Source organism: Neolamprologus multifasciatus, chromosome 2 (genome assembly GCF_963576455.1).
Source record: "Neolamprologus multifasciatus chromosome 2, fNeoMul1.2, whole genome shotgun sequence".
NCBI classification, from domain to species: domain Eukaryota; kingdom Metazoa; phylum Chordata; class Actinopteri; order Cichliformes; family Cichlidae; genus Neolamprologus; species Neolamprologus multifasciatus.
This window is the reverse complement of record NC_140440.1, coordinates 767,488-793,470: the sequence shown is the minus strand read 5'-3', so window position 1 is coordinate 793,470 and position 25,983 is coordinate 767,488. Positions and strand designations below refer to the sequence as shown.

At 42.3% G+C, this 25,983-nt stretch overlaps 1 protein-coding gene across 1 annotated transcript; it reads right to left on the bottom strand.

Annotated features, from left to right (window-relative positions):
- Positions 1 to 15,445: 15,445 nt before the first annotated feature.
- On the bottom strand, positions 15,446 to 17,579 carry LOC146523789 (zinc finger BED domain-containing protein 4-like). Its single transcript, XM_085183670.1, has 2 exons — positions 16,150 to 17,579; positions 15,446 to 15,896 (listed from the first exon to the last, which is right to left on the bottom strand). Exons 1-2 carry the CDS (start codon positions 16,488 to 16,490, stop codon positions 15,632 to 15,634), a joined length of 606 nt encoding a protein of 201 aa, XP_085039796.1. The 5' UTR covers positions 16,491 to 17,579; the 3' UTR covers positions 15,446 to 15,631.
- Between the last annotated feature and the right edge of the window lie 8,404 nt (positions 17,580 to 25,983).

Genomic DNA, 25,983 nt, shown 5'->3' with positions numbered 1-25,983 from the left:
ACGCCTCAGCCTTTCTAAATGGAGGGACAGTAACTGTGTGTGAATATGTAAGTGTGTAAAACCTGAAGATAGATTAACAGTAACAGTATTTTGTCTCTATCTGCCATTCTGCAATTCATCTCATGTAAACAATAACATGCGCACAGCATGACGTGAAAAAGGCACATACCTTTAATGTTGCGTGACGAACTCTGTATTCCTCGTCCACACTTAAACGCAAAAAAGGAGTTTTAAAAAAATCGCAATTTTCGGTGATTTGAAACGCCGTTTACGTGTGGACGAAAGGGCCAAACGCATAGAAACAGCTGCGTTTTCAAAAATACCCGTGTAGGTGTGGACATAGCGCAAAAGACTTAGCAGTTTATTTTATGACTTCCTTTAATTTATTGCAGCTTACTTGTATTTGCTTAATTGTTTACTAAATGTTTGAGTTGTGAAATAAACCGCAATGGAGCAAAATATGGGTGTGTGTGGTTGGAGGATGTGTTTGTACTTGCGTGCGCGCGTGCGGGGGGGCTTGGGGGGGATTTTTCTTGTAAAATAAAGGGGGGCCTAGGAAAAAAAATAAACTCTTGTAGCTCTTTTTCCACTTGTACCTAGTCACTTTGGTTTGGCTCGATTTGAGCTGGTAGTTAGGGTTTTCCATTAGGTGGTAGAACACTGTGATCCCCACATTTGACAAAAAGCCATAGACGGAGCAGCAGATACAGTGGAACCCTGACTTGCGAAATTAATTTATTCACGATGGTCTTTCGTAAGTCGAACATTTTCGTAAGTCGAAGCACCCATCGCGCCTTTGGAGTGAACGATAGGCTATAGGCTAATTGCTAATTGCAACAACAATACGTCGTTCAAGTGGAACAGCAAAGCGCAAGTACGAAAGCCAAGGGGGTTGTCGCATGATTCGGAAGGCATTGTGGGTATTGTAGGCATTCTGGACTCAGCCAATCAGAGCCAGCGGATTTCGTTATTTCGTTATTTTGCCGTAACACGGGCAGAAATATTGCCGTTAAGTGCCTTTGTAACTTGAATTTTTCGTTAAATGGGTATTTGTAAGTTGGGGTTCCACTGTATATTACTTCAAAGTCCTCCATTCCTGTGGTGTTTATGTCACATACAAATGCAGTCACAGGACTTTCATCCGCATTGGTCCACAGCTCCACGCACATTAGGTGCTACTCGATGGTTTTTGAACGTTTTACATTACAAAGTCAAGTAGGTACAAGTGGAAAAGGGCTATTAGACAACACATTGCATTGGGTCCAGGTGTTGCCAGTGCCACTGCTGATAACAAGCCACACCAACTCTCCACTGCCTACAAATGAGACCTGCCACACACAGATGGAAAGGAGACCAGGTGCTCTGATGTTGTTTTTCAGAAGTTGGGGTCGGCCCCTTAGTTCTACTGAAAGAAACACAAAATGCTGTCAGTGGTCACCCAGAAAGAGTAGAGACCTTCTTTCTGTGAGGCAATAGTGCTAACCACTGCACCACCGTTCTTTCCCCACTGTATTCTGTCTTTAATTAACATTTTACACAACATCCCAACTTCTCTTTGCATTTGGGGTTGTAGTAAAGGTCTCTGACCTGTTCTCTCAAGGCCTCATGTTTTGCAGATTGCATAATTGCATGAAGGAATAGGCATGCATATTGTGGTGATCTGCCATTCACTAGTAATTTTAGTTTTTTTGGGTTTTTTTTAATAATTATTCAGCTCATGCCCACATCATGCCTTCCTATCAGGTCAGCTGTAACAGGGCGGCCCTTAGCGGCTGGAACCACAGTGAGATGGACCAAGGCAAGTGTAGTGGAACAATTTATTTGCTATACAGCGCTCCTTGCAACAATTAACTTGTTGAGCTTCTTCACAGCTCAAAATCCACCTCTAATGACAACTGGCAGCCTTAAATATGTTCAGCTGTCACAGATCAACCCATTATTCCACTCTCAGGTAAATTCTTAAATCCCAACCTTCCACCACAGTATACAATATATCAATTAGAATAAATAAATACATAAATACATTTCACATTTACATATTAATAAATATTTCACACTTTAATGTTACACCAAACCCAATATTATAAAAACCCAGAAACCCAAGCACTAAAAGTTTCACCACACTCTCTTTACCAATGGGCTCTCCCGGAACCTTTATATGGTGTCTGGACCCCCACAGAAACATTTGCCCAAACACCTTGAAGAGGACACAGGCAAGAAAGGTGAGTAATCATTATCTTACAAACACTTATTTGCACCACTTCGATCCCTAGATTTCACACACACATTTACATTAGTTTTCCTTACTGGTAAACCTTAATCTCAATCTCAATCACCATTCTTTTCTCCTGACAGACAACCACCACATTCCTTGATGAGGAGCAGCTGTGCAGGATCTGGAATAAGGCTACCAACTGATTTTAAAATTCCCAATAAATAGTCAATAAATATTTAAACTTCTTGTGTGCAAATCCATGCTTAAAGTGCAATGCTAAATAAAGTGCTTGATAAGGTGCTTTTAATAAAGTGAAAGGTGTGCTCTAAAGTGCTATACAGATAATATAAATAAATATAGTAAGGGAGTCCTCTTCCTTACACCAGCCAATAAAATTCCTAAGTCTTGCTTCCCTTCTTCTTTCAAATATGCCATGGCACACAGGCAAATTGGTGGCTGGTGGTGGAAAACTGGCAGTCTGCCTTCCCATGACCAAAGTGTGATGTCATATTAGCCTAGTGCCTATCCATTGAGGCATTGAGGAAAATGTTTTCCTCAATGCACAACTTTCAAATCCCTTGGTATTGCTGGTGAAGCAGCCTTTTAATCTTTCTCCTGTGAGACCAAAGTTCATATTTTGTGACTGGAGGAAACTCAAACACCAGTGAAGGTTTTCTTGCAAAGAACCTATAATGATGTGCTTTGGAAAGAGGAATTAGTCCTTGCAGAAAATAGCATTACACTGTGCCACCCACATGTCAAAGATCCTTTTGTTTTTTTCTTTCTTTCTTTCTTTTTTTTAAAAAAAAAAATGAGAACAGGACCTACCAACAAGTGCAATATGCTTATTTTTAGATGAACTGTATTTTATGTGTATTTAAACCTTTATTTTCACCATTTTATTATATTCACTATTTTATACTGTGGAATGAATGCATGAGTGAAAATGTTAGTGTACAATGCCGAAGTATACGAAAAATAAAGGAATTGTCATCCATCTTATATTTATTCACTGTGGGAGATTTGATCTTGATTGTTGGTTGAGGGAGGAGGACTTACTCTGGGTTGTATTTGATTGTGTTTCGCATCGCTGGGAACCAAGGTTATTATCGTTAACGAAAACTAACGAAATAACGAAAACTAGAAGTGAAAAAACATTTTCGTTAACGGAAATAAAAATTAAAACAAAAAAAGGAAAACTAACTAAAACTGGAATGAGTGTTCACAAAACTAAAATTAACTGAATTTATAGCAAAAATGTGTTTAGTTTTCGTTGATGTGTGCGTGTCATACAAGAGTCAAGGGTGAAAATGAAGTTTAGTTTCCAGATTTTTTTCTTGCTGTGTCTCATTATGCCAGCAGGTGGCAGCACGTTAGTCGAGTCGTCTGTGTTGCTGCTCCGTCCACGCGCAGAATCATGTCAGGAAAAGTCGGGAGAAAGCGCCAGAGTCCAATTTGGGATTACTTTGAATATGACTGTGTTTTGGATAAAGCAAGTGTCTTGTAGTGGAAAGAGACAAATTATGAGGGACATTTCTAAAGGGAAAAAAAATCCCACAAACCTTAAAGTGCACTTGAAAAGCTCACACAAGAAGGCTAACCTAGCTTACCTTGAGAAGGTAAGGGGGCACACTCAACCCTCATCCCCAGAAAACAGAAGCTAACCCCAGGCAAGGCAGCGTGATGCATCCCGAGACAACAGGACGGGGATATCTACACAACTGTGTGAGTCAATTACCTTCAAAAAGTTTATCAATTCACTTGAACCACAATTACGAACACCCGGTGCTGCAAGAGTTAATAGTCTCATTGGGGCCAAGATATACGTTTTATAGTTGCCTGGTATCAATGGTTGTTCATCTGCCCAACATACCCAAGGATAAGCAGAAGAGAATGACTGATATGATGAAACTGGGATTTTTGTTACACTTAATTATTGCAAACACAACTAAAACTATAACTGAAACTAATCAAAACTAAACTGAAACTAAGGATTTTCAAAAAATAAAAACTAAACTAAACTAGCAAACAATTGGTAAAAACTAATTAAAACTGATATAAAATTGAAAATCTGAAGTCAAAACTAAATAAAAATAAAAACTAATGAAAATTGCAAAACTATTAAAACCCTGCTGGGAACAAACATTTTTCTTGAACTTTGACTTTTTTTTTTTTTTTTTTTATTTCTTTTGGTGCTTTTTTTATCAAACCCCTTTTTTGAGGATATTTATAATTTCATGGGTTGGCGGTCATATTATGCAGTTTTATATGGACATATATGTGCTTTTAAATTTTAATTTGAGTTGGGTTGAAATAAGTCAGTTTAGGAGGGCAGGGCTCGCAAAATCGCTAGCTCCACATCCCGGGGCTAGCGATTTTTCCAGTCGGTCTACCAAAATCTATCTCTGCCCTGTCCGTCGGGCTGTCGTAGGAAGGAAAAATATATGTCAATGCTTTTGCATTCTTTCGGAAATGTAGCTGGGTAATTATGTCATTGGCATCGGTGAGCCACTGTCAATATGTGACATATTGAAATCGCGTTTGAATTTGCGCTTGTTTTTTGCTTTCACTTTGCAATCGCATGAACTGTGTATAGAGAGCGACAGTACTGATTGGTGAGTGACGATAATTTGCGCACCAATTCCTCTGACATCGTCTTATCAATCGTTAGCTTACTATGCAAACATGACAAGTGAAATCTCCCGCAGCTTAAACGTGTGAGGTTGATCGCGCAGAGAATCACTGAGCGTTATGTGAGTGCCTGTGTAAAAGCAGCAGGATATATATTTTAGTTCTGCTGAGCCAAATAAGACAGGTCAGGGTGAAGAAGTGACAGCCAAAGAAAAGGTTACCACAAAACGGAAAAGTTATGACAAATCAGACTATAAGGCAAAAAGAAAGTGCAGCTTTATGGTTTCATGGACAAAATAATTTCTGTGGCTGCAATATGACGAGCTAAATAATAACCAGGGGTGCACATAAGTGGTCCGCAGGTGCGCATTCGCTGTCAAAATAAAAAACGCGCACAAGATAAGAAGTTGCAACTCGTGTTTGCGTACATAAGATTTTCTGGAGGAGGACAGACATAGGTTTAGAACTCTTAAAGATGTCGAAGAAGCAAAATCCTTTAAGCAATTACTTTAGTGTTCCTCCACCTCCAAAGAAATGTCAGAAGGAGTCCGAACCACAAAAGAAGTGCGTATTCTCGGAAAAGTGGTTGCAGGAGGTGAGCTGGCTTCAAACAAATGATGAACGCACAGAGATGTGGTGCAGAATGTGCCGTGAAAATCCCACTCTAGCGGACAAAAACAGCCTTTTATATGGACGCAAACGCGCGTGGCGACTTCTTATCTGGTGCGTGTCTTTTATTTTGACAGCGAATGCGCACATGCGGACCACTTATGTGCACCCGTGTAAATAACATAATGTTCTGCCGGGTGTGTTGTTGGTTTTCCCTCGATTTCTGAGTTGACAAGCGCCTTTGTTACTGGGACCAGTCATTTTAAGAAGGGCCCCCATTAGAACCCATGAGAAATGCAAGAAATGCATTATTGCTCAGTCTGCAATATCTTTCCCAGAACAAACACCAATTGCAAATAACATACTAAAAATGAACCTGAAAAATCTGTTTAGAACAGCGTACTATGTTGCAAAGAGTGAACTACCACTGGCACAATGTAGCAGTCTTTGCAAACTTCAAAAAGCAAATGGCCTAGATCTTGGTTCCACTTGCCTCTTACCCGTGACTTCAGTGGAAATTTCAAATTCAGGATCTGACACAGACTGATTCATGTTCTACACAGTTCTTACAAGTTCATAGAAATATCTGTTCAATTAGAACCAAGTATTTGAGTTGATTATTGTAATTTTATACAATGTTGTAATTTGTGTTTCAACAATTTTTTGATTAATGTTTTGTTTCCGTTACAATATTATACTTTAATGTCTAATATTGTAAAGGAAACAAAACAGGAAACAAAACATCAAAAAATTTCTCTCTTTATTATTCGGGTTACTTAAATTTATTTTGGGCTACCAAAAACTGAAGAGTCCCTGCCCGAAGGGCTACCAGGGATTTTGAAATTTTGCGAGCCCTGGAGGGGTGTGAGTTATTGAATTCATTAATCCAAATGGGGGATTACCCAGCCACGAAGTTTTTGTTTTCTTTAACAGAGAACTTTGGCTAGCACCCCAAAAATTAAAAGTAAAAATAAGGTAATTTATTTGCAGTCCACTACAATGTGTTCCTAAAACAATTATGAGAATGACATATTTCACATTTAACAAAATGTGTGATTTGTAGCTCTTATCAACCACAAGTAAAGTGGTGAGCCTTAGGATTAGGTTGGATTTTAGCCTCATGATTTAAAAAAACAAAAAAAGGTCCTTGATTATCCTTGATAATGATGTCTCTTTCTTCCATTTGACCTTCTGTTAGAAAATTTCAAGCTGGGTTTTCCAAATAAGAGAAATCAATACATTACAGAAGATGTCTAACGTTCTAAGCCTAAATCTAAACAGGTCACTGGTGACCACATTGTGAACAATAAGGTCAACAAAAAACATTCTGATATCTGCATTTTTTTAAAATCTAATGCTATGAGATTGTGATTCATTTAATAATTTTCCACTCTGCTTGAACACTCAAAGAGAACATTTATAGATGTACTTTACAGTTTTTCTCCATTGGTTTGGCTCATTTCTTGAAACAGAAATTACATTCTCAAAATAACATGGACAAACCTCCAAACCTCTTGGCAAATGTTCACAACAGAATGGCATTTCTCATTCATTTTATCAAATGGCAAATGCCTTAGTACATGTCTCAATTGTCTCAGTGCATCTTTGCAAATGATTAAGTACAAGTAGCCTACAGTTATACAGTTAGCCCACATGTAGCACATTTTCCAAATGAATAGATCTTGTAGATCTAAACTGATTAGTTGATTCTCAGTCTAATGATCAGTCTCTCCAAAACATGTCAGCATGATTTCATTGTATAAGTACTCGCATGCACAACCGTCTGTTCAATCGTCAAAATTGGTCAAGAACATAATACCATGAATACCAAATATGAATTTCTTTGAATATTTGATAAATTGACGACAGTCATTGACAGTCAGGTGAAACTAGGTGTCACACACAGGTGTCTTCCATGATTGTGTGCTGCCAAACACAGATGTATAGAGCTTGACCAGAGCCAGTCCGATCTCTGAACATGGATAGACAAGGCAAAGCAAACGGACAAGGGGAAGTTCTTCCTTAAGGAAGAAGAGGAAGAAGAAGAAGAGGAGGACTGAGTGGAATAGGTGCTGTGCTGTCCCAAATGAAATTCGGGCCACAATTATAGACCATGTCATAAACCATGGCCTCACAATGGCAGAGGCAGGTCGTCGAGTGCAGCCTAATGTGCCTCGTTCTACAGTCTCCTCCATCATCCAAACCTTTCGCAGGGAAAACAGGTATGTACTCTATGTAATCTATGATGGAATTATATGTTGTATAGGACAGGGCACTGAGCGTGAGGCAAAAAATGTATAACTTACTGTAGAGATTTTGTGTGCATCTGCCTACAGTGGTAGGTCTATACTAGCAGGTGGAGAGGACTAGTGGAATGTTTTGATACTAAATATGACAAGAAATATATTGAACAAATTACTGTAAACTATGGAATTACATAATTCATACAGTTTAGAGAAGTATTCCAGTCACTGTGCAGCGGGAGAATGAGTACAGCGACCACTGAATAAGTCCTTGTTTTTTGATTTTGTGTTCATACAATTTACTACTGTAATGTACATTTTCTTTTTACATATGTATGAAACTTTCTTTGCGTGTGAATAAAAAATGGTTATCATTTCCTTGGTAGTGTGAGTGCAATCTGTGATGTCAAACCTTGGAGGCTACTCTTTTCTGTGGTATATTGTTGGTCCTCTGCCATAGTGACAAAACATCTAAACATTTTGTATGGCAGTACTCACACAATGCCAAAGGGACGATGCATTTTGGGGGCACTGACTATTCAGATTAGAAAGAAATGTAGTTTTGACACATGAGTGAACTGTTTTAGGGGAGATATGAGCTTTTGCAGGTGGACCATGTTGTTGTGATCAACCAACCAGGTTTATTTTGACAAAAGCACCAAGAATGATGAGAATGTCCGATCTGTGTCGAGAAATGAGCCAAAGCTATTGAGAAGAATCTTTGCCATTTTGGAGGCACTGACTGTTTAAATGAGAAAGGGATTTAGATTGAAGCCTGAGTGAACAGTTTTGGAAGAGATATGAGCTTTTGCAGGTGAGCTATAGTGTTGTGCTAAACTGTAAGAGTGTTTTGCCAAATGATCTTAGAGTTTTGAGAATGTAATTTCTGTTTCAAGAAATGAGCCAAACCAATGGAGAAAAACTGTAATCAAAAGAACTGCCTCATTCACACCAGCACTTTGTTTTTCTATATCTAAGTGCTTTTTATCTAACATTTGCACTCCAACAAACACTTTGGAGAGAAACTTGGGGTTCAGTTTCTTGCCCTAGGATAACTGGCCTGCAGACTGACATGGGATTTAACCACCAACTGATTAGTGGATCACTTATTCTATGCCCTGAGATACAGCCACCCCCTAATGTAAAATTATCTCTAAACTACAGTAGACAGCTGTGCAATGCAACAAAGTTTAAAATATTACATTTTAATCATCACTAAGTATGTTTAAATCATTTCATTAATGTTTGCTGCTAAATCTTTCTATCACCTTGTTGTTTTGTAAATATTAAAGCATAAAGCAGACAAATGTCTCCCCAGTAATATTCTTTAATCACCTAAACTGTATGATGTAGTATAAAGGACAGAATGCAGCCATCATTACCTTCAGCCATCTGTACAGAATATTCTGCATACAGTTGAAAAGTCTGGAATGTAATTATCTCTCCTCAGTGTGATGTATCATTAGCACAGCCAGAACACACAAGAAGACTCATTTTTCTACATGCTCCAAAACACTACAGCAGCAAACATCTATTCAGCCATCCATCCATTCTCTTCCACTTACCCAGTGCACTTACTGCACTGGGTACAGGCCAGGGTACACCCTGGACAAGTCACCAATGTGCTGCAGGGCAAACACAGAGAGACAACCATTTGCACTCACATTCCCACCATGGGCAATTTAGAATCACCAATTAACCTAAACCCACTAACTGTATGTCTATGAACTGTGGGAGGGAGCCAAAGTACCCAGAGAACCCAGGCAGACATGGGAAGAACATCCAAACCCCACACAGAAAGGACCCGGCCAGATATAAGATTTGAACATGGGACCTTCTTTCTGCAGTGCTAACCACTTCAGCAGCACTTCATAACTTGGTACACAGAGGAGTTCATAGACAACTCAGTGACTGCAACAAGCCATTACCCCTCTACCACTGTGCTTGAGAGATGGGTGTTTAGCATTATCTTTTGTGAAGACCTTACAATATAAAGCACTTTCAGATGCATGTTGTTGTGATTTGGCACTATATATAGAAAATGAATTGAATTAAATACAAAATAAACAGGGATTAACTACAAAAAAAACTCCAAACTCTGAACAACACAGCCTACACGTAGTACTGTTAATGTAAGAGCAACCTGTATTGTTGAATTGTGGAAGAGCTTTTAGTTGTAGAATGATCTTGGAAAAATATACAAAATATATAAGTCAATACTCACTGAACATAAAGTCTAACTGTAGCTATTTTTCTAATTAAACTACTGCCAATGAAAAATCCAGTGGGTCAGATACCTGCACGTGCTTCTGGTCCAAAGGTAATTCCAGATGCCACAAACTATTTAATGCCCGAAGTCTACGAAATTCAAAGTACACTATGTAGCTTGAGGCTGAGCCTTAGTAACTAGAGCAGGGGTGTCGAACTCCAGGCCTCGAGGGCAGGTGTCCTGCAGGTTTTAGGTCATGCTGGGTCAACACACCTAAATTACATGATTAGTACCTCTGGACCACATGATTAGTTAGGCCTCTGGAGAACTTCAAGACATGTTGAGGAGGTCATTTAGCAATTTGTATCAGCTGTGTTGGATCAAGGACACATCTAAAACCTGCAGGACACCGGCCCTTGAGGCCTGGAGTTTGGAACCTGTGCACTAGAGTGTTGTCAATACATGAAACATTGGCAAGAAGTCAGATATACTTTATACATATTTTACCTTATTATCCTTCTGAGGTCTAACGTATCATTAGTGATTTTGTTTTTTGTTTTGTTTTGTTTTTTTGAAAAAGAACACAGTCGAATTCTCATTGCACTCAACACCAAAACACAACAGCATGATGCCAATACTGGCTGAAAAAGCCCAGTGAGGCCTATCGATTTTGTTAAAGCACTGAACTTCTGAACTCTGCAATCTTATCACAATAAAGCATGGCTAAATATTTTGTCCAAAAATGAATGCTATTACACAAAGGAAGATCAGGAGGGGCTTGAAGAAGAACATAGGAGATCTGACTTTGGGGGGGGACATGAGAGTATTAGATGGAAGAAAACAGAAAACAAACAAATAAAAGGTTTTTTTTTTATGTTGCAGCTTTGAGAGGGCTAATGCTAATTTATGGATAATTTTCAGTGTGTTCCTGCAAATGAACAGGCCTCACAGTGACAGGTACCGTCTGTGAACATGAGCTACAAGCCAGTTTGCCTGATCTCCGCACAGCAACACACATTTAACTTGCAGTTTATGCACACACAGGCACTCTCCTTAGAGACAGACATCAAAAGGCAGAGCATGGCTAGGGAATAAACAGGAAACGGTGTGCAATGCAAGCCACTGGGTTTCAAAATGTTAACTTTGATGAGAATTTCACCTTTTCTTTCTCTCTTTTATTGTATTCATTTTATTACTTTATGATTGTGTGCTGTTTTCTCTCTTATTTGACTGTGAAATAACAGTTAATGAGCAAATATTAGCTCAAGTCCGCACAAATCTTGGTTTTAAGGCTGGTATTTGTCATATTTGGACCACAGGATGAAATTCTTAGTTGGCAAGCAGATTTCAACAGATTTGAAAACATGCATTAATTTAATAACGTGGTTAGCCTACTCAACGTAAATTACACACGAACAACATTAAGCTACTCACGCAGAGAAGAACGGCTGCTGCTGCCATCATCATCCATCATCATTTCTGCTACACTGGCAGGTAGGGATGGGTATTGTTTAGGTTTTATCCAATACCGGTGCCAAACCGGTACTTTTGAAACGGTGCCGGTGCTCAAACCGGTGCTTAAAGAATGGAAAACACAAAATTGGTCCAAAAACCTCTCATGTTCAGCTGTTTTTTTGTAAAAAGATAACAATGTTAGCCTTTTCTGCAGCTATAGGGCATATATGGTATCATTCTTGGCTGGAAGCAGTGCTTAAACAATGGAAAAAACACAAACTTTGTCCAAAATCCTCTCATGTTTAACTGTTTTCCACTTTTTCTTTGGTCATTTTAGCCTTTTTGGCCAGGGTGAAGGGAGTATCTGCCATCAAACAAGAAGACAGCCGCATGTAGCTATGATGATGTTTGCTAGTTCACCTTACATGCATTAATGTAATAATGTGGTTAGCCTACTCAACGTAAATTACACACGAACAACATTAAGCTACTCACGCAGAGAAGAACGGCTGCTGCTGCATCATCATCCGTCATCATTTCTGCTACACTGGCAGGGCTAGGGCCAGGACTCTACTCTTTGGGTTTTTGGGGGATGTTGCTGACTCCGGGTCCGATAACAGGCACCACACCCTCAGTAGATGTGCTCGGTGTGAGGTCTCGCAGGAAGCTATCAAATACGGCGCATTTCTCGGCTTTTAAAAAAAACGCTATGCGTCGCCAGGTGTTTCATCAGATTTGAGGTGTTACCTGCTTTGACAGTATCACAGTATCAGCTTAAAGCACTTGTTGCAGGCTGCTGAGTTTGCATATTTTGCTGTGAAGTACAGCCAGACTTTTGACCGCTTCGCCTTGGGCATTTTTAATCTGTAGCTCTGCTCTAAAAGAACGTATGTACCTGGCCCCACCTACTATCCTTGGAAAGGTAAAATGATTGGCTAGAATCCAAAGTGTATCACATCTCAGGAAAAAAAAGCACTGAAATAAAGCACCGAAATGTGCGCTGCTTTTCGGTCTGGTTACTACCGTTTATGTCAGAACCCGATACCCATCCCTACCCAGAAGAGGAGGAAGTCTCTGTCATCATCATCTTCATCATCATAGTAGTAACAATAATAATAATACTTACTATGACTTCATACAGCTGGTCAGTGGTGGTCCTAGCCTGTTTGGCGCCCCGGGCGAACATTCCCTCTGGTGCCCCCCCCACACACACACACACACACACACACAGACACATAAAACATATTAAGGATTATACATTAACATAAAACTGTTGTCGGAACCATAGTGAATTTCGCCAGAGAAACACACACACATATGAAGAGAGAGAGAGTATGCTTTGTATGCAAACGGCTACCAAACAGCCATCATAATTCATCATACAATGAGAACAGGGCAAATCCACAATTGACAATGAGGCGCACCGAGGGCTCTCGCGCTCACTTTTCGCGTATATAATTTCGAAAAAAAAACATCGGTGCAAATTATAAGTCTGTATCATAATGCCTGGTGTTTTCGTGTTTGTTGTTTTGTTTTTATTTTGTTTTATTTTGCGAGTTGGTTATTAGATGCTGCTCCAGCCAGCCAGTGGATCCCCCGCCGCCCCGCCCTCTCCTCCCTGTGCCGCAAGCAGCAGGTGCACCTCGCAAACGGAGGGCGCCCTTACTCCCAGCAAATGGGCGATAGAAAACCGATCATTGCCTATGCCATTCCCAATATGCGCTGGCTGATGTCGGGGCAGCATGAGTATGAGCAATTTTTTTATTTTTTTTGCAGATGCCCGTGATGCCGCCCCCCACCATGATGCCGCCCCGGGCAACCGCACGTGTCGCCCGTATCAAAAACCGCTACTGCAGCTGGTAAAATAAGTATTGAATGCAAACAAATCAAACCATAGATGTTCATAAATTAAGTTATTTATATATATATACACAAGGTGAAATGACACAGGGAAAAAGTATTGTGATGGCTCCCTTGCTGAAACGTCCACCCTCATTCTATCTTCATCATCCTGGTGGATGGCAGCAGTGCTTGTTTCCATTCATCCTTCCTGCAGTAATATGAGGTGTGCCAGTGCCATATGCTGAAAAACAGCCCCACACCATGATGCTCCCATGTCCGAACGCCACTGTTGTGTGTAGTGTTTTTGAGGTGATAAGCAGTGCTCCTTGACCTCCAAACATGGTGTGTAATATAGTATCCAAAGAGTTCCAAAGAATTTTGGTTTCATGTGACCAGACTATATTCACAGGCTTGTCTAAATCTTGTTCAGCAAACTTTAAATCTGCTTCAACATGCCATTTCTATAGTCTTGCGTGATGAGCATGCATATAGGCCATGGCGGCTGAGTACATTACTTATTGTTTTCCTTTAAACAATTGTACATGCTGATTCCAGGCCTTTTTTTGGTTCTCCAGAACTGTTCCCTAGCTCTTGGACAGCTCTGATAATTCTTTTTACTCCTCTGTGAGATCTTGGCTTATTGTGAAATGATGTTCTTTCTACTTTCAGATTACGGCCCCATCAGTACTCACTTTAACCAATGCCATCAGCATGTTGTGCAACAGACAGGTTGTGAAAGGACTGAGAGAGCTCGTTGGTTTTACCCATCATAAGATGTAATTAAACACCTTTTTAGGGGCCATCAGCTGGGACTGAACCAGCTGATATTAATTCGCACTAAGTGGCAGGATTGCTTTCTAATTACGGATACTGATTTAAGCTGGTGTCATGAAGAGTACCTTTTTTAGTACCTTTTTGCACCCCCCTTTCTTCGGCTGTATCCCAATTCAGGGTCTGCAGCCTTAAAGGCCGCATTTTAAGGCCGATAACATCACAGCGACGCGACGAAGGCTGTCCCAATTCAAAGGCGTCTCGAAATGCGGCCCTCAAATGCATCCTTCATTTCCCTGAATTTTAAGGATGGGTCGGTGTATCCTCCGTGGCCCAACCTATCCCACAATTCGTAGCGCGGCGGCTGAAGAGTACTGAATATTATGCCACTTATTTATATGCAAATGTTTAATGAAGAAGAACATTAAAACATGACTGTTGGTCACATATCGGTAAAGTTATGTGACATTAGCGATGTTTGTACTTTCAGCGATGTCTTGGTATTGAAGCCTTTACTTTAAAATATACGCCGTTCAATAGTCGACCTTAATCTTACAGAGAATGTGATGATTTTATGGATAATTAAAGTCAGTAATATATCCACAAACACAACAAGCTGAAAGTCAGTGAATGCTGCTAGGTTTGCAGTCCTGAATATCACGGCACAAGCAGGATTCACTGTGCTGTTAATGTTAGCTATGTTATATTGCTGCCTCTGTTCAGTGGTGTCGAGCCAAACTGACTTTAACGTGTGTTTGAACGGGCTGACGGTTCACTCGTTAAGCTGAAAGAAAGATGCTTTAATCACAGGAGTCACACATGTGTCCACTGTACCAGCTGGGAACTCTTCTTGTTTAGCACTCGTAATAACACAAACACTAAATCCTGCTTCTTTTGTGCTGTTTTGTAGCAGTGTATACACCTGAGACTGTCACCTATCTGTCTGTCCTGCACTCTCTCTGCACTCTAATGTTCAAATTAGGGATGCACCGATACCACTTTTTTGGAAACGAGTACGAGTACTTGCATTTCAGTACTCGCCGATACCGATACCGAGTACTTAATAAAAACATGATTTAAATTTACAGGTAACAGCTTTAGTCCTATAATTTAACAAAAAACAAACAAACAAGGGACTGGTTTGGAATTAAGAACATTTATTTAAAATGAAAAGCATGTTGTATGAAACATTTTACAGAATAAATAATTATGAAAAAAAATTTAAACAGTGACAGTGCTCAAGTATTGTTTTCAGTTTATTGTAAACTCTGCCGCTTTGGACAACACAGGGGGCATTAATAAACATCTTTGCCATTTAGTGCACAATATTTGAATAAACTAACAACATCTACTGACATAGAACTGTGGCAGTCAGTGCAACTGAGGTAGGTATTTACATCAAGTCTAAGATGACTCACTTAATGGAGAGAAAAAGTAAGTAGCAGGGGTTTTTTTTTTTTAAGAAAAGAAGCTTTTCTGCATTATCAGCAGTCAGACTGTTTCTGTTTTCATCTATAATGTGTGACACTGAGCTAAAAAGCCTTTCACTTCCCACACGGCTGAGAGGTATTTACGGGCTATTTTAGCCAAAGTGGGGAACCTGATTTTGTTGACACCCCAGTACTTCAGAGGACTGTCTTCACGAGGGCTTGGGGCCTATCCGAGGTATGTGTCGAGCTCAATGGCAGCACCTGCTGCCAGCGGATGTGTTGCCTGGGGCTGCTCCTTAGCAATTTCGTCAAATACAGTGTCCAGACTGCTGCTAGTGCTGGCCTGGGCCTTGAGGAACAGTTTAGCAGGAGGTTCTGCAGCTTCTGCCCGACTCCCCTCTGCCTCAGCTCTGGACATCATCTGAAGCTCCTGCTTCAGGTGCAGCTTGGCCTCTGGAGCAGTGTTGTTGGAGAAGAAGCGATCTTTATACCTGCACAAAATTCATAAATGTATTAATATGTGGAAAAATAGGACTGATTTTAGTTTCCCCTAAACCACTGTGACAAATGACAGCCATTTGACTTTCTCGTAATAATAAGGGAAACGTATTTCATATTATATATATTGCATACATTTGTATTTGTGTATTTTAGTTACAAATATATAATATTTCAGATGTAAAATAATCTTACATTTAGTACTGTAGCTATACTCATTGAATACCTATAGCACACAGACTTTACCTTGGGTCGAGTATGGTGGAGATGAAGTATAGTGGGTTGGTCTCGACGTCACTGAAGCGCTTCTTGACAGCTGCCAGTAAGGTTGCTTTCATTGTCTTGACGCCGTGGTCCTCGTCTGTTTCTCTGTTTAGAAGTCTCACTAGCACAGTCACAGCTGGGATTACATCAGAGGCTAGTGCGTCGTAGATGCTCTCTCTTTTAGTTAGTTCCTCAAAGGGGGCGAGGATGGCAACAGTCGTCTCCATAAGAGCCCATTGGTGAGCGGTGAGATAGTCAGGGAGTTCGTGCTCGGACACATACACGCCCAGCACTCGCTTTTGCTCAATGAGGGACTGGAGCATGTAATACGTGCTGTTCCAGCGCGTCTGTACGTCCTGCTGCAGTCTCTTTATTGGCTGGTTGAGCTGTCCCTGAATGTGCTCGAGGCGGGAGTAGGCTAAGGGGGAATGTTTAAAATGCCCAACTATTTTCTGTGCTAATAAGCATGGGTAAATAAGTGTGGGTAAACTCTTTGTACTCGATGTTGTGTTGGGATTTTAGGTGCTTGATTAAATTACTTGTGTTAAATGCGCTACCTTTTGAGCCTCCTCTGGACAATTTCACTGAGCACAATTTGCAGTGCGCCTTTGTTTTTGCGTCTTCGTTCACTTTGAAATAGTTCCACATGGCTGACTTGTCTCGCCTCGCCTTCTCCCAGCTCTGAGATGCAGCCGGGGCCTGGGGGCGGGCACTCGGCGCCTGTGATTAACCCCTTACATGCCGCTCAAACATAGACAGGTCTCAGACCGTGGCATCGGTCTTCGGTATCGGGGGACTTTTAACGAGTACGAGTACTTTAGAAAATGTGGTATCGAGGCCGATAACCAATACCGGTATCGGTGCATCCCTAGTTCAAATAATTTTATCATTCCAGTGTTTTCAGTGTGGGAGAAAGTACTCAGGGCCTTCAAGTTAAACACTATGAAAGGCAGCAACAGGTTTAATATTGAGAAACCTAAAGTATGTATCAGCAGCAGAATGGACCTAAAAATAAATGTTTGTTTCAGTTCTATGAAGCTTTGAGTATTTTGGATTAGTAGTACTGCTGTGTTTGTTGTATCATATTGCTGTAATTGTTTATATGCTTAATATATTCTGAGGTAAGTTGATCTATAGTGTTAAATGATATTCTATAAGGATGTTATGTGTTTGGATACTTTTTGCCCAGTTTGTCCCATTTAGCAGAAGTCAGCCTGTTTCAGGCTCTGATATCTATTCTGTATGACTTAAAGCAGTTATGACATGGTCTGATTTTCTCACCCAATAAAGGAATATTTAATATATCAGTATACTCTTCATTCTATCAGAAACAGTTATCACAGCTCTTACATTTTCTTAATACACACATTTGTAAGGACTGAGCCAAATTTAGTAATGCCAACATATTAAAAGAACAATTTGTCCCTTATATATAATACATATACACATGTCAAAGATACTTGTTTTTGAGTGAAGATTTAAGGCGATAGGAAATATAAATAACTGGAACTTGAATATACTGAAGCTCGGTATTTTACACAGTTCAAGCTCACTGCTGTAATAAATCATAATTAATATAGTAATAACTTTAACATTGGCCATATTATATTTACATTACCAAAGTAAGATGACTTTAGTCTCATGAACAACATGAGCTAATTGTTATTTACTAGCTAATCTTAAAATGACTGTTCAGTACAGAAATGAAGCCCAACAATCATGTTTTATCCTGTGGTCTCAGCCTCTGATACTTATCAAATCACACAAAGCTCATGTAAAAACAAATGAACAAAATATTTTCTCCTTCATTTCTGTCAAACAATGCTGTATGAAACTTTTCCAGCGGATAGTATCATGGATGCTAGGCAACCTGGGCAGCGCGGCGGAGGCTAGACCGTCCCATTTCAGAAGCCTACAAGCCTTAGCGGTCTTTGAGTACGTGGCCCTTGTGGACCGTTAAGGCTGCGTACTTTAAGGCTGCAGACCCTGAATTGGGATGCAGCGTTAGAGTACAGTACCTGAAACACACACAGACAACACTAATTTAAAGACAAGGACTTTAATGAACCAAGGCCGACACAAACGTGTTTTATCTACTTTCAAATCCATTTATCACAAATGTAACAAAGAACGTGTTTAGAAAGTTAGCACATACATGTAATTTCTCATTTTTTTATGTATCCATGTATGTAATGCAAGGATGTAATCACTATCAAGATGGAGAAAGCATAAAGTCGGACTTTAAGTGACAATTATGGACATCTGATATGATAAGGAGATTCTGCAGGTCATTAATCAATGTATAAAACTAAAATAGAATGTATTTTTAGTGACACAGGACACAAACATATTAGCAAGATGTATAATTAGAATTTTTTATAATAAATATAAAATAAAATTGTATGGTTATTGTATGGTTATGGTTAAAATTTCTTTAACCATATGTAACAGTGTTTATGTGCTATTATTCCACTTGCCACAAATGTCAGTGTCATGGGGAAACAGCGCCCCCCCTCTCGGCGTGGCTGGTTAGGTGAGGCTGGCTGCAGTAATCGCTGCCAGTCTGCCGTAGCCATACGAGAGGTGAGTTGTATTGTTCCGCACACGATATAGCTAAGTAGTACAGACACATAAAACATGTTTGATTAGTTGATGTGCACCGAGTGTAATAAGTGCTTAGTGGACACATGTCCAACACCAGTTTTATGTACTTTTCATTTGTTTATTACTGTGTAAAACTGTATGCTAAAGCGGAATGCTAATGGGATGTTCTGCCATAGTGTGCTGTGCGGAGCGGTGTGTGGCGAGCCATTTGCACTGATACAACACCGTTGTTTCCATTCAGGTACATCATTTGTTGTTGCTGTTATTTTATTGTATATTAAAAATTGTAATATTGCTGGAATAATCGCGGCCAGTCTGCCGTAGCCATACGAGAGTGTGCTGTGCGGAGCGGTGTGTGGCGAGCCATTTGCACTGATACAACACCGTTGTTTCCATTCAGGAAATAAAGTGGCAACGATCGATCAGAGAAAAAAACAACACAACGCAGAGTCGAGGAGTCTGTTTGGGCCGAACTGTTGCAGCGGGATGAAGCAGAAACCGGTTACACTGGTGCCGTGACCCAAGCTCCTGCAATCCTGCGACCGCAACGGGGCCATCTACTTCCTGGAAGGTGGAAAAGTCGCGGGAGACTGGCTTTTCTTAGTCCCGCCATTTTCTACGTTCTTAGAGACATCGGGGTGGGGCTCTGTGCTTTCTTTTTTTTTGGAGATAAAAAAAAAAAGAAAAAAAAAAGGGAGAGACACATTGCTGAGCCATGGCAGATTTTCCCAGTTTTGGCAGGGGAAGGGGGGCAGTTGGTTTTACCCCTCTGCATTCATTTGGCAGAGGCAGATCAAGGTTGCTGACAGCCCCAGTTTCATCCACACCTAAGCCTGTCCTTGCTGAGTTAAATGAAAACCCTATTGATGTGAACTGTGATGATCTACAAAATACTAGATCAGAAACCAGTCCCACAAAAGAGAATCTTTATGCAGAGATTGCAACGCAAATTGGGTTTTCTATTGGGGAAAGCATTGCCTCTTGTCTTGAATCTCGGTTGGGCTCTGGAGTGGGAAACAGTGTTGTTGGGTCTGCCAATAATGTGTTATCAGAACCCTCACTATTGAATGTGATTGTAAAGTCTGATGTTAAAGAACCTGTGTGTTTTAGAGGGGATGGCTGTGATACATGCAGTGTTCAGGAATGGGAGGAAATGATGATGACTTTTTTTAAGAAACGAGGGGTACCAGTTGCTGAACAAGCTGATGATGTGCTAAGTAAACTGCTGGGGAGGGCACGAGAAATAGTCAAGGTGGGCATACGTAGTAAGCCATCTGTGTGTCTTGAGAGGGGCCCAGAGCCCATTTTTGAGATCTTAAAGCAGCACTTCAGTGACACTGCCTGTTCAAGCATGCCTTTAGCTGACTTTTATGCAACACTACCCAACTCAGGTGAAACACCGTTTGATTACTGGCTCAGGTTGAACAGAGCCATGGAGGTGACAGAAGACTGTCTGAAGAGACAAAATAAGTCCTTTGCATATCTGACAAAAGAGCTGACTGCTATGTTTATCCGTCACTGCCCAGACTCAGAACTGTCTCTTATTTTCAAGTGCAAGCCCCTGCAGCAGTGGACGGTTGCTGATGTGCACGAGAAATTGCTGGAGCATGGCAAGGACCGGAAGTGCACCCCTCAGTTTAGTGCAGTCAGTGCCTTGAGTTTTCAGCAACAGGAGGTGAGTCCTAATGCGCAGCAGGCGACAGGCAACATTAAGTGTATTGCACCATCACCAACCTCTACCCCAGCATCACTTGCTGACCTTCATGCAAAACCACCTACTGATCGTCTTGATCATGTGATAGCCCTGTTAGAGAAAGTCCTGGAGGGGCAGCCTCGACAAGCAAAACTGCCTGCTAAGGATGATGTAAGGGTCCCCCGGAACCAAACACACAAAATTGTGCCTTGCATGATTTGTGGTGACACTGAACACTCTACGTATCACCACTGTAGAGCCCATCAGCTGTGTTTCATCTGCCATGCTGGCGACCACACACGGGTTCAATGCCCCAGGGCCGTGTCTGTCAGAGTGAGGGGGCCTGAATCAGCCACCCAGCAGCTGGGAAACTAGATGGCCTACATGTGGAGGGGGCAAGTGTTAGGCCTGAAATCGCCCCCAAAGAGGATGATTTTGATGATTTAGAATCTGTATTACACACTGTTTGTGAGAAGCGCCAGCTAGGCCGGAGACCCATTCTTCAGAACACACACAGACTAAAACAGCATGATGAGCTGTTCTATGAAAATGTGACCCTGGGGGGCAAAGTGTCTGTTAAAGCCATGCTTGACAGTGGCTCTATGGCCTGCACCCTCAGCACCAATATGATGCCCGAACTATTACATCATGCAGTGCTGCAGACCCCCACCTTGCAACCCACGGATGTCGTCCTGATTGGCTGTGGTGGTTCGAGGACCGTTCCATCAGGTGTGTGTGACATTACGGTGGAGATGTATGGCTGTAAAGTTGTTGTGCCAATGTTGGTGATTGCAGGGCAGAGTGAGGACGTCATTTTGGGCAGCAACCTAATGAGGTATCTGGGTAATCGCATGAGGAAAGAGGGACATTTAGGAGAGGAATGCAGCAAGACCCTGAGTGCTGAAGAACAGCCTAATAAAAATCTGCTGAGTTCAATGTCAGGAGTGGTGGCCCCAGGGCATGTTGGTGATAAGATCGGAACTGTCAAGCTAAAGAGAGCTGTAACATTAGAGCCCTTGACAGAACACCTTGTTGGGGCAGGCTGCGGCTAATGAATAATGGGGAAGTGGGCAGTGCTATAGTTGTAGAGCCCACCGGGTCAAGGTCTGGACCGAGGTCAGTTATGGTTGGGAGAACTGTAGCGCATCTAAACAGTGATGGGTGGCTTCCTGTGAAAGTGCTGAACCCCTTTGACAAGCCGATAACACTGAAACGGAACATGAAGTTGGCTGACGTGTCCCCCTGTGCAGCAGTGGAGAACTTCAGTCCCACTGGCTCCTACTGGCAACAGAACATGCAACGGTCTACTGGCTCAGCTTGGTGCCATGATGAGCAGAGTCTAGTTACTGATGTTTCCACTCTGCCAGATGATCCACCCTCACAGGAGGTGACAAGTGGTTGTAGCCCCTTACATGCAGTGCTGCAAAATCTGGGGCTGTCTGATATCGACACTGACTCATGTGCAGTTTCGCTGGCTGGCAAAGAAAAACTAGTTGGCCTTATAGCCCAGTTTGAGTCTATCTTCTCGAGAGACAAGCTGGATTGTGGCAAGGCTAACGGCTGCCCACATCGAATTCGAGTTGTGGACGACAAGCCATTCCGGTTGCCATGCCGACGTGTGCCGCCAACTCATTATGAAAAACTAAGACAGGCTCTGAATGACATGGAGGAACGGGAAATAATTCGGAAGTCTTGCAGTGAGTTTGCATCACCCCTGGTCTTAGTTTGGAAGAAGTCCGGTGAGTTGAGAATCTGTAACGACTTTCGCTGGCTTAATGCTAGAACTGTCAAAGATGCTCACCCACTCCCACATCCAGCTGACGCACTGGCTGCTTTGGGAGGGAACGGATTGTTCTCCACAATGGACTTGACTTCGGGTTATTATAATGTGGAGGTGCATGAGGAGGACCGTAAGTACACGGCATTTACGTCTCCATTTGGGTTGTACAAATATAATCGTATGCCACAAGGACTGTGCAACAATCTGGCCACCTTCATGAGGATGATGCTAGGCATTTTTGGGGATCAGAACTTCCTCAGTGTGCTGTGTTATCTTGACGATGTTCTGGTTTTTGCCCCGACAGAAGAATTGGCACTAGAGCGCTTGCATATGGTGTTCCAGAGACTCCAGGTTCACAACCTTAAGTTGGCTCCAAAGAAGTGCTATTTTCTGAGACAGTCTGTGAAATTCCTGGGGCACATTGTAAATGCTGATGGGATACAGTCAGACCCTGACAAAATAGCATCCATTACATCCCTTGCAGAGGCAGACCTTATGGAAGAGGGTTCGAGTGTACCATCCCAACAGAAGGTCCGCTCATTTTTGGGGATGGTAATGTTCTACCAGCAATTTATTGAGAACTGCTCATCCATCGCAAAACCTCTGTTTCGGCTGACATCTGGGGATAAAGGCCCTCGTGGTTCACGGCGAAAGCACCGGCTGGTGTGTACAAAGCTGTGTGAGGAGGACTGGACGGATGAATGCAGGGCAGCTTTCAATGAGCTGAAGCAGGCCCTGTTGGATCGAGTGCTCCTGGCCCATCCTAATTTTGAGGAGCCCTTTTTGCTCTCTGTTGATGCCTCCAGCAGTGGCCTTGGTGCTGTGTTGTTGCAAGTTCCTGCTGGGGCTTCTACATCAAGACCGATCGCCTTTGCCAGTAAGACACTCAATCATGCACAGTCCAAGTACCCAGCGCATAGGCTGGAGTTCTTTGCATTGAAGTGGGCAGTGTGCGACAAGTTCCATCACTGGTTGAGGGGTCATCAGTTTACCGTATGGACGGATAATAACCCTCTCACTTACATACTTTCTAAGCCAAGACTGGATGCATGTGAGCAGAGGTGGATCGCAAAGCTAGCGCCTTTCCAGTTTGACATAAAGTACATTCCTGGTCCTAAAAATGTGGTTGCTGACACGCTAAGCAGGGAGCCCTTCGTGCACCCCAGGGCCTCACACCGGTTGATAAGGGTTCCATATAAGGAACTTCTGGCAGAAGCAGAGGCAGTCGCCACTGGTGGGGTTCAGGAGGCCTTCAGATGGACTGTTCACTCAGCTGATAAGGCCTCAAGCAATGACCAGCCTGTTGTTTCGCAGTGCACGGCTGTTGCACAGACAGAAATGCTGACATCTTCTGAGGTGGGAGCTGTCTTCCAGGCCCATTGTGAACATGAGTCCACGGTGTGGCCACATGCTCTCCTTCTGCCCCAATGCTGTGCTTACGCCAAACCAGTCTGACTCTGAACCCTTCTCGCATGATGACCTAGTGGGACACCAGCGGCGTGATGATGTGTTGTGCAAAGTGATCTCCTATGTGGAAAGGGGACGGAGACCCTCAAGGAGGGAGCGGGCAAGTGAACCGGTTGATACAAAGAGACTTCTAAGGGCTTGGGACAAGTTAACTGTGAGAGATGGTGTGCTGTATCGAGTCTCCAAGAATCCCATCACAAAGACAAAGACTTATCTGTATGTTGTTCCGCCAACCTTCCATCTCGCTGTACTGAAAGGCGTCCATGATGAAGCCGGTCACCAAGGACAACAAAGAACACTTTATCTGGCCAGGCATAGATTCTACTGGCCTGGTATGGCCAAACATGTGTCGGAGTATGTACGGTGCTGCAGAAGGTGTGTTGTTAGCAAGTCGCCTAAGCCAGAGGCGAGAGCACCTTTGGAGAACATCAGAACATCAGGGCCCCTTGAACTGGTCTGCATAGATTTTTGGTCTGCGGAGGATTCGGCGAACAAATCAGTGGATGTGCTTGTGGTCACAGACCACTTTACTAAGATGGCTCAGGCCTTTCTATGCCCCAATCAGTCTGCTAAGGCGGTAGCACACCAACTCTGGCATAACTACTTCTGCATCTACGGCTTCCCAAAACGCCTTCACTCGGATCAGGGAGCTAATTTTGAGAGTGTGCTTATTGCCGAGCTATTGAATGTGGCAGGTGTCCAGAAGTCTCACACGACCCCATACCATCCGATGGGAAACGGCTCCTGCGAGAGGATGAACCGTACCTTGGGCAACATGATTCGTGCATTACCCCCGAGAGCCAAGCAAAGGTGGCCTGATGCATTGAAAGCTCTCACATTCGCCTATAACTGTACAGTCCATGAGACAACTGGCTATGCGCCATTTCTGCTGATGTTTGGCAGAGTGCCAAGACTGCCGATTGATGTGATCTTTGGCTCTGTTATTGAGCACCAAGACATCATGAACTATGATCGATATGTCCAGACATTGAGGAGGGACCTCAAAGAGGCCATGGATTTGGCGCAGGAGGTGGCACGCAAAAATTTGAAGCGTCACACGGACCTCTACAACCGGAAGGTGCGGGGAGCCCCAGTAGTGATTGGTGATCGTGTCCTTTTGGCCAACAAAAAGGGACGTGGCAAAAGAAAACTTGCTGATCGCTGGGAGAGTGTTGTCTATACAGTTTTTGACAAAAATGATGAGAGTCACACCTTTAAGCTGATGGATGATTCCACGGGGCAAGTGAAAGTTGTGCATCGCAATCTGATAATGCCAGTGAACTTCCTCCCTCTCAGTGGTGCTTCAGTTCAAGATGATGGAGATGAGCTTTCTGAGTCTGGCTCGCTGATGGTTGGATGCGATGGAGAAGCTGTCTGCAACTCATCAGTGGGCACGGCTGAATACAGAACGAGAGCTTGGGTGTCTGACTTACCGTCTGCAGTGTCCAGCAACTCGCTGATGACAGAGGTTACTCAACCAGAAGGCAGCATTGTAGATCAAGAGCTTGCCTGTACCAGTTTTCCCCTGTTGATACTGAGGAGCAGGTAGATGCCACCTCTGGTGGTCAACATTCTGACCTGCTCATGTCTGTGGCCCCAGTTGCAGCCTCCTCTGTTTTGGAGTTGGCAGCCATTACTGACGGTGATCAGGACAATGAAGCTGCTATTGAGGGTCATGTCTCAGCCACAGTTGTTCCACCCAACGCAGACCCGACTGATGTTAGCGGGAAGGTGGGGACCCGTGCTAGATCGAGAGTGGGACGGTTACTTAAGCCTGTTTCCAGGTTGATTGAAATGATGCATCAGAGACCTGTTAAAGTTTAAATATTGTTGATAACTGCAAGTTGATTCTATTGTTGTTGAAATGGGACTTTGATCTTTAGAATTGGAACTGATTATTTGTCGTTGATTTTTCTGTGTCAGAGTGGTGTACAGTTATGATGTCATGGAATATGTAACTGGCATATTTTATTCTTTTTTTGGAAGGGGTCTGGCCAACTTCTTCTTCTACTTCCTGTGGGGATAGTCCTCTGACTGAATTTTCTTTGTGACTGTACGACCTCGTATTACTGAACAGATTTATCACATGTCGATAGCTGTGGATTAGCTATTGGATTTTTTTTTTTTATCTTGTTCTTTTTTTTTTTTGAGGATTATTGGGTTTTTGTCCTCTGTTTGTGTTATGGTGACTGTGGTGTACCTGTTTTTTTTTAAGGGTGTTTTTTTGTTTGTGGTGTTTGTTTATTTGAGTGTGCAAGTGGAATTCAGCAGG

Bases quoted from the DNA above. Each gene is read 5' to 3' on its own strand.
- LOC146523789 (XM_085183670.1), bottom strand. From the start codon at position 16,490: ATGCTCCAGTCCCTCATTGAGCAAAAGCGAGTGCTGGGCGTGTATGTG. The intron at 15,897-16,149 runs GTAAAGTCTGTG...AATTTTGTGCAG, and splicing joins TCCACCATACTCGACCCAAG to GTATAAAGATCGCTTCTTCT.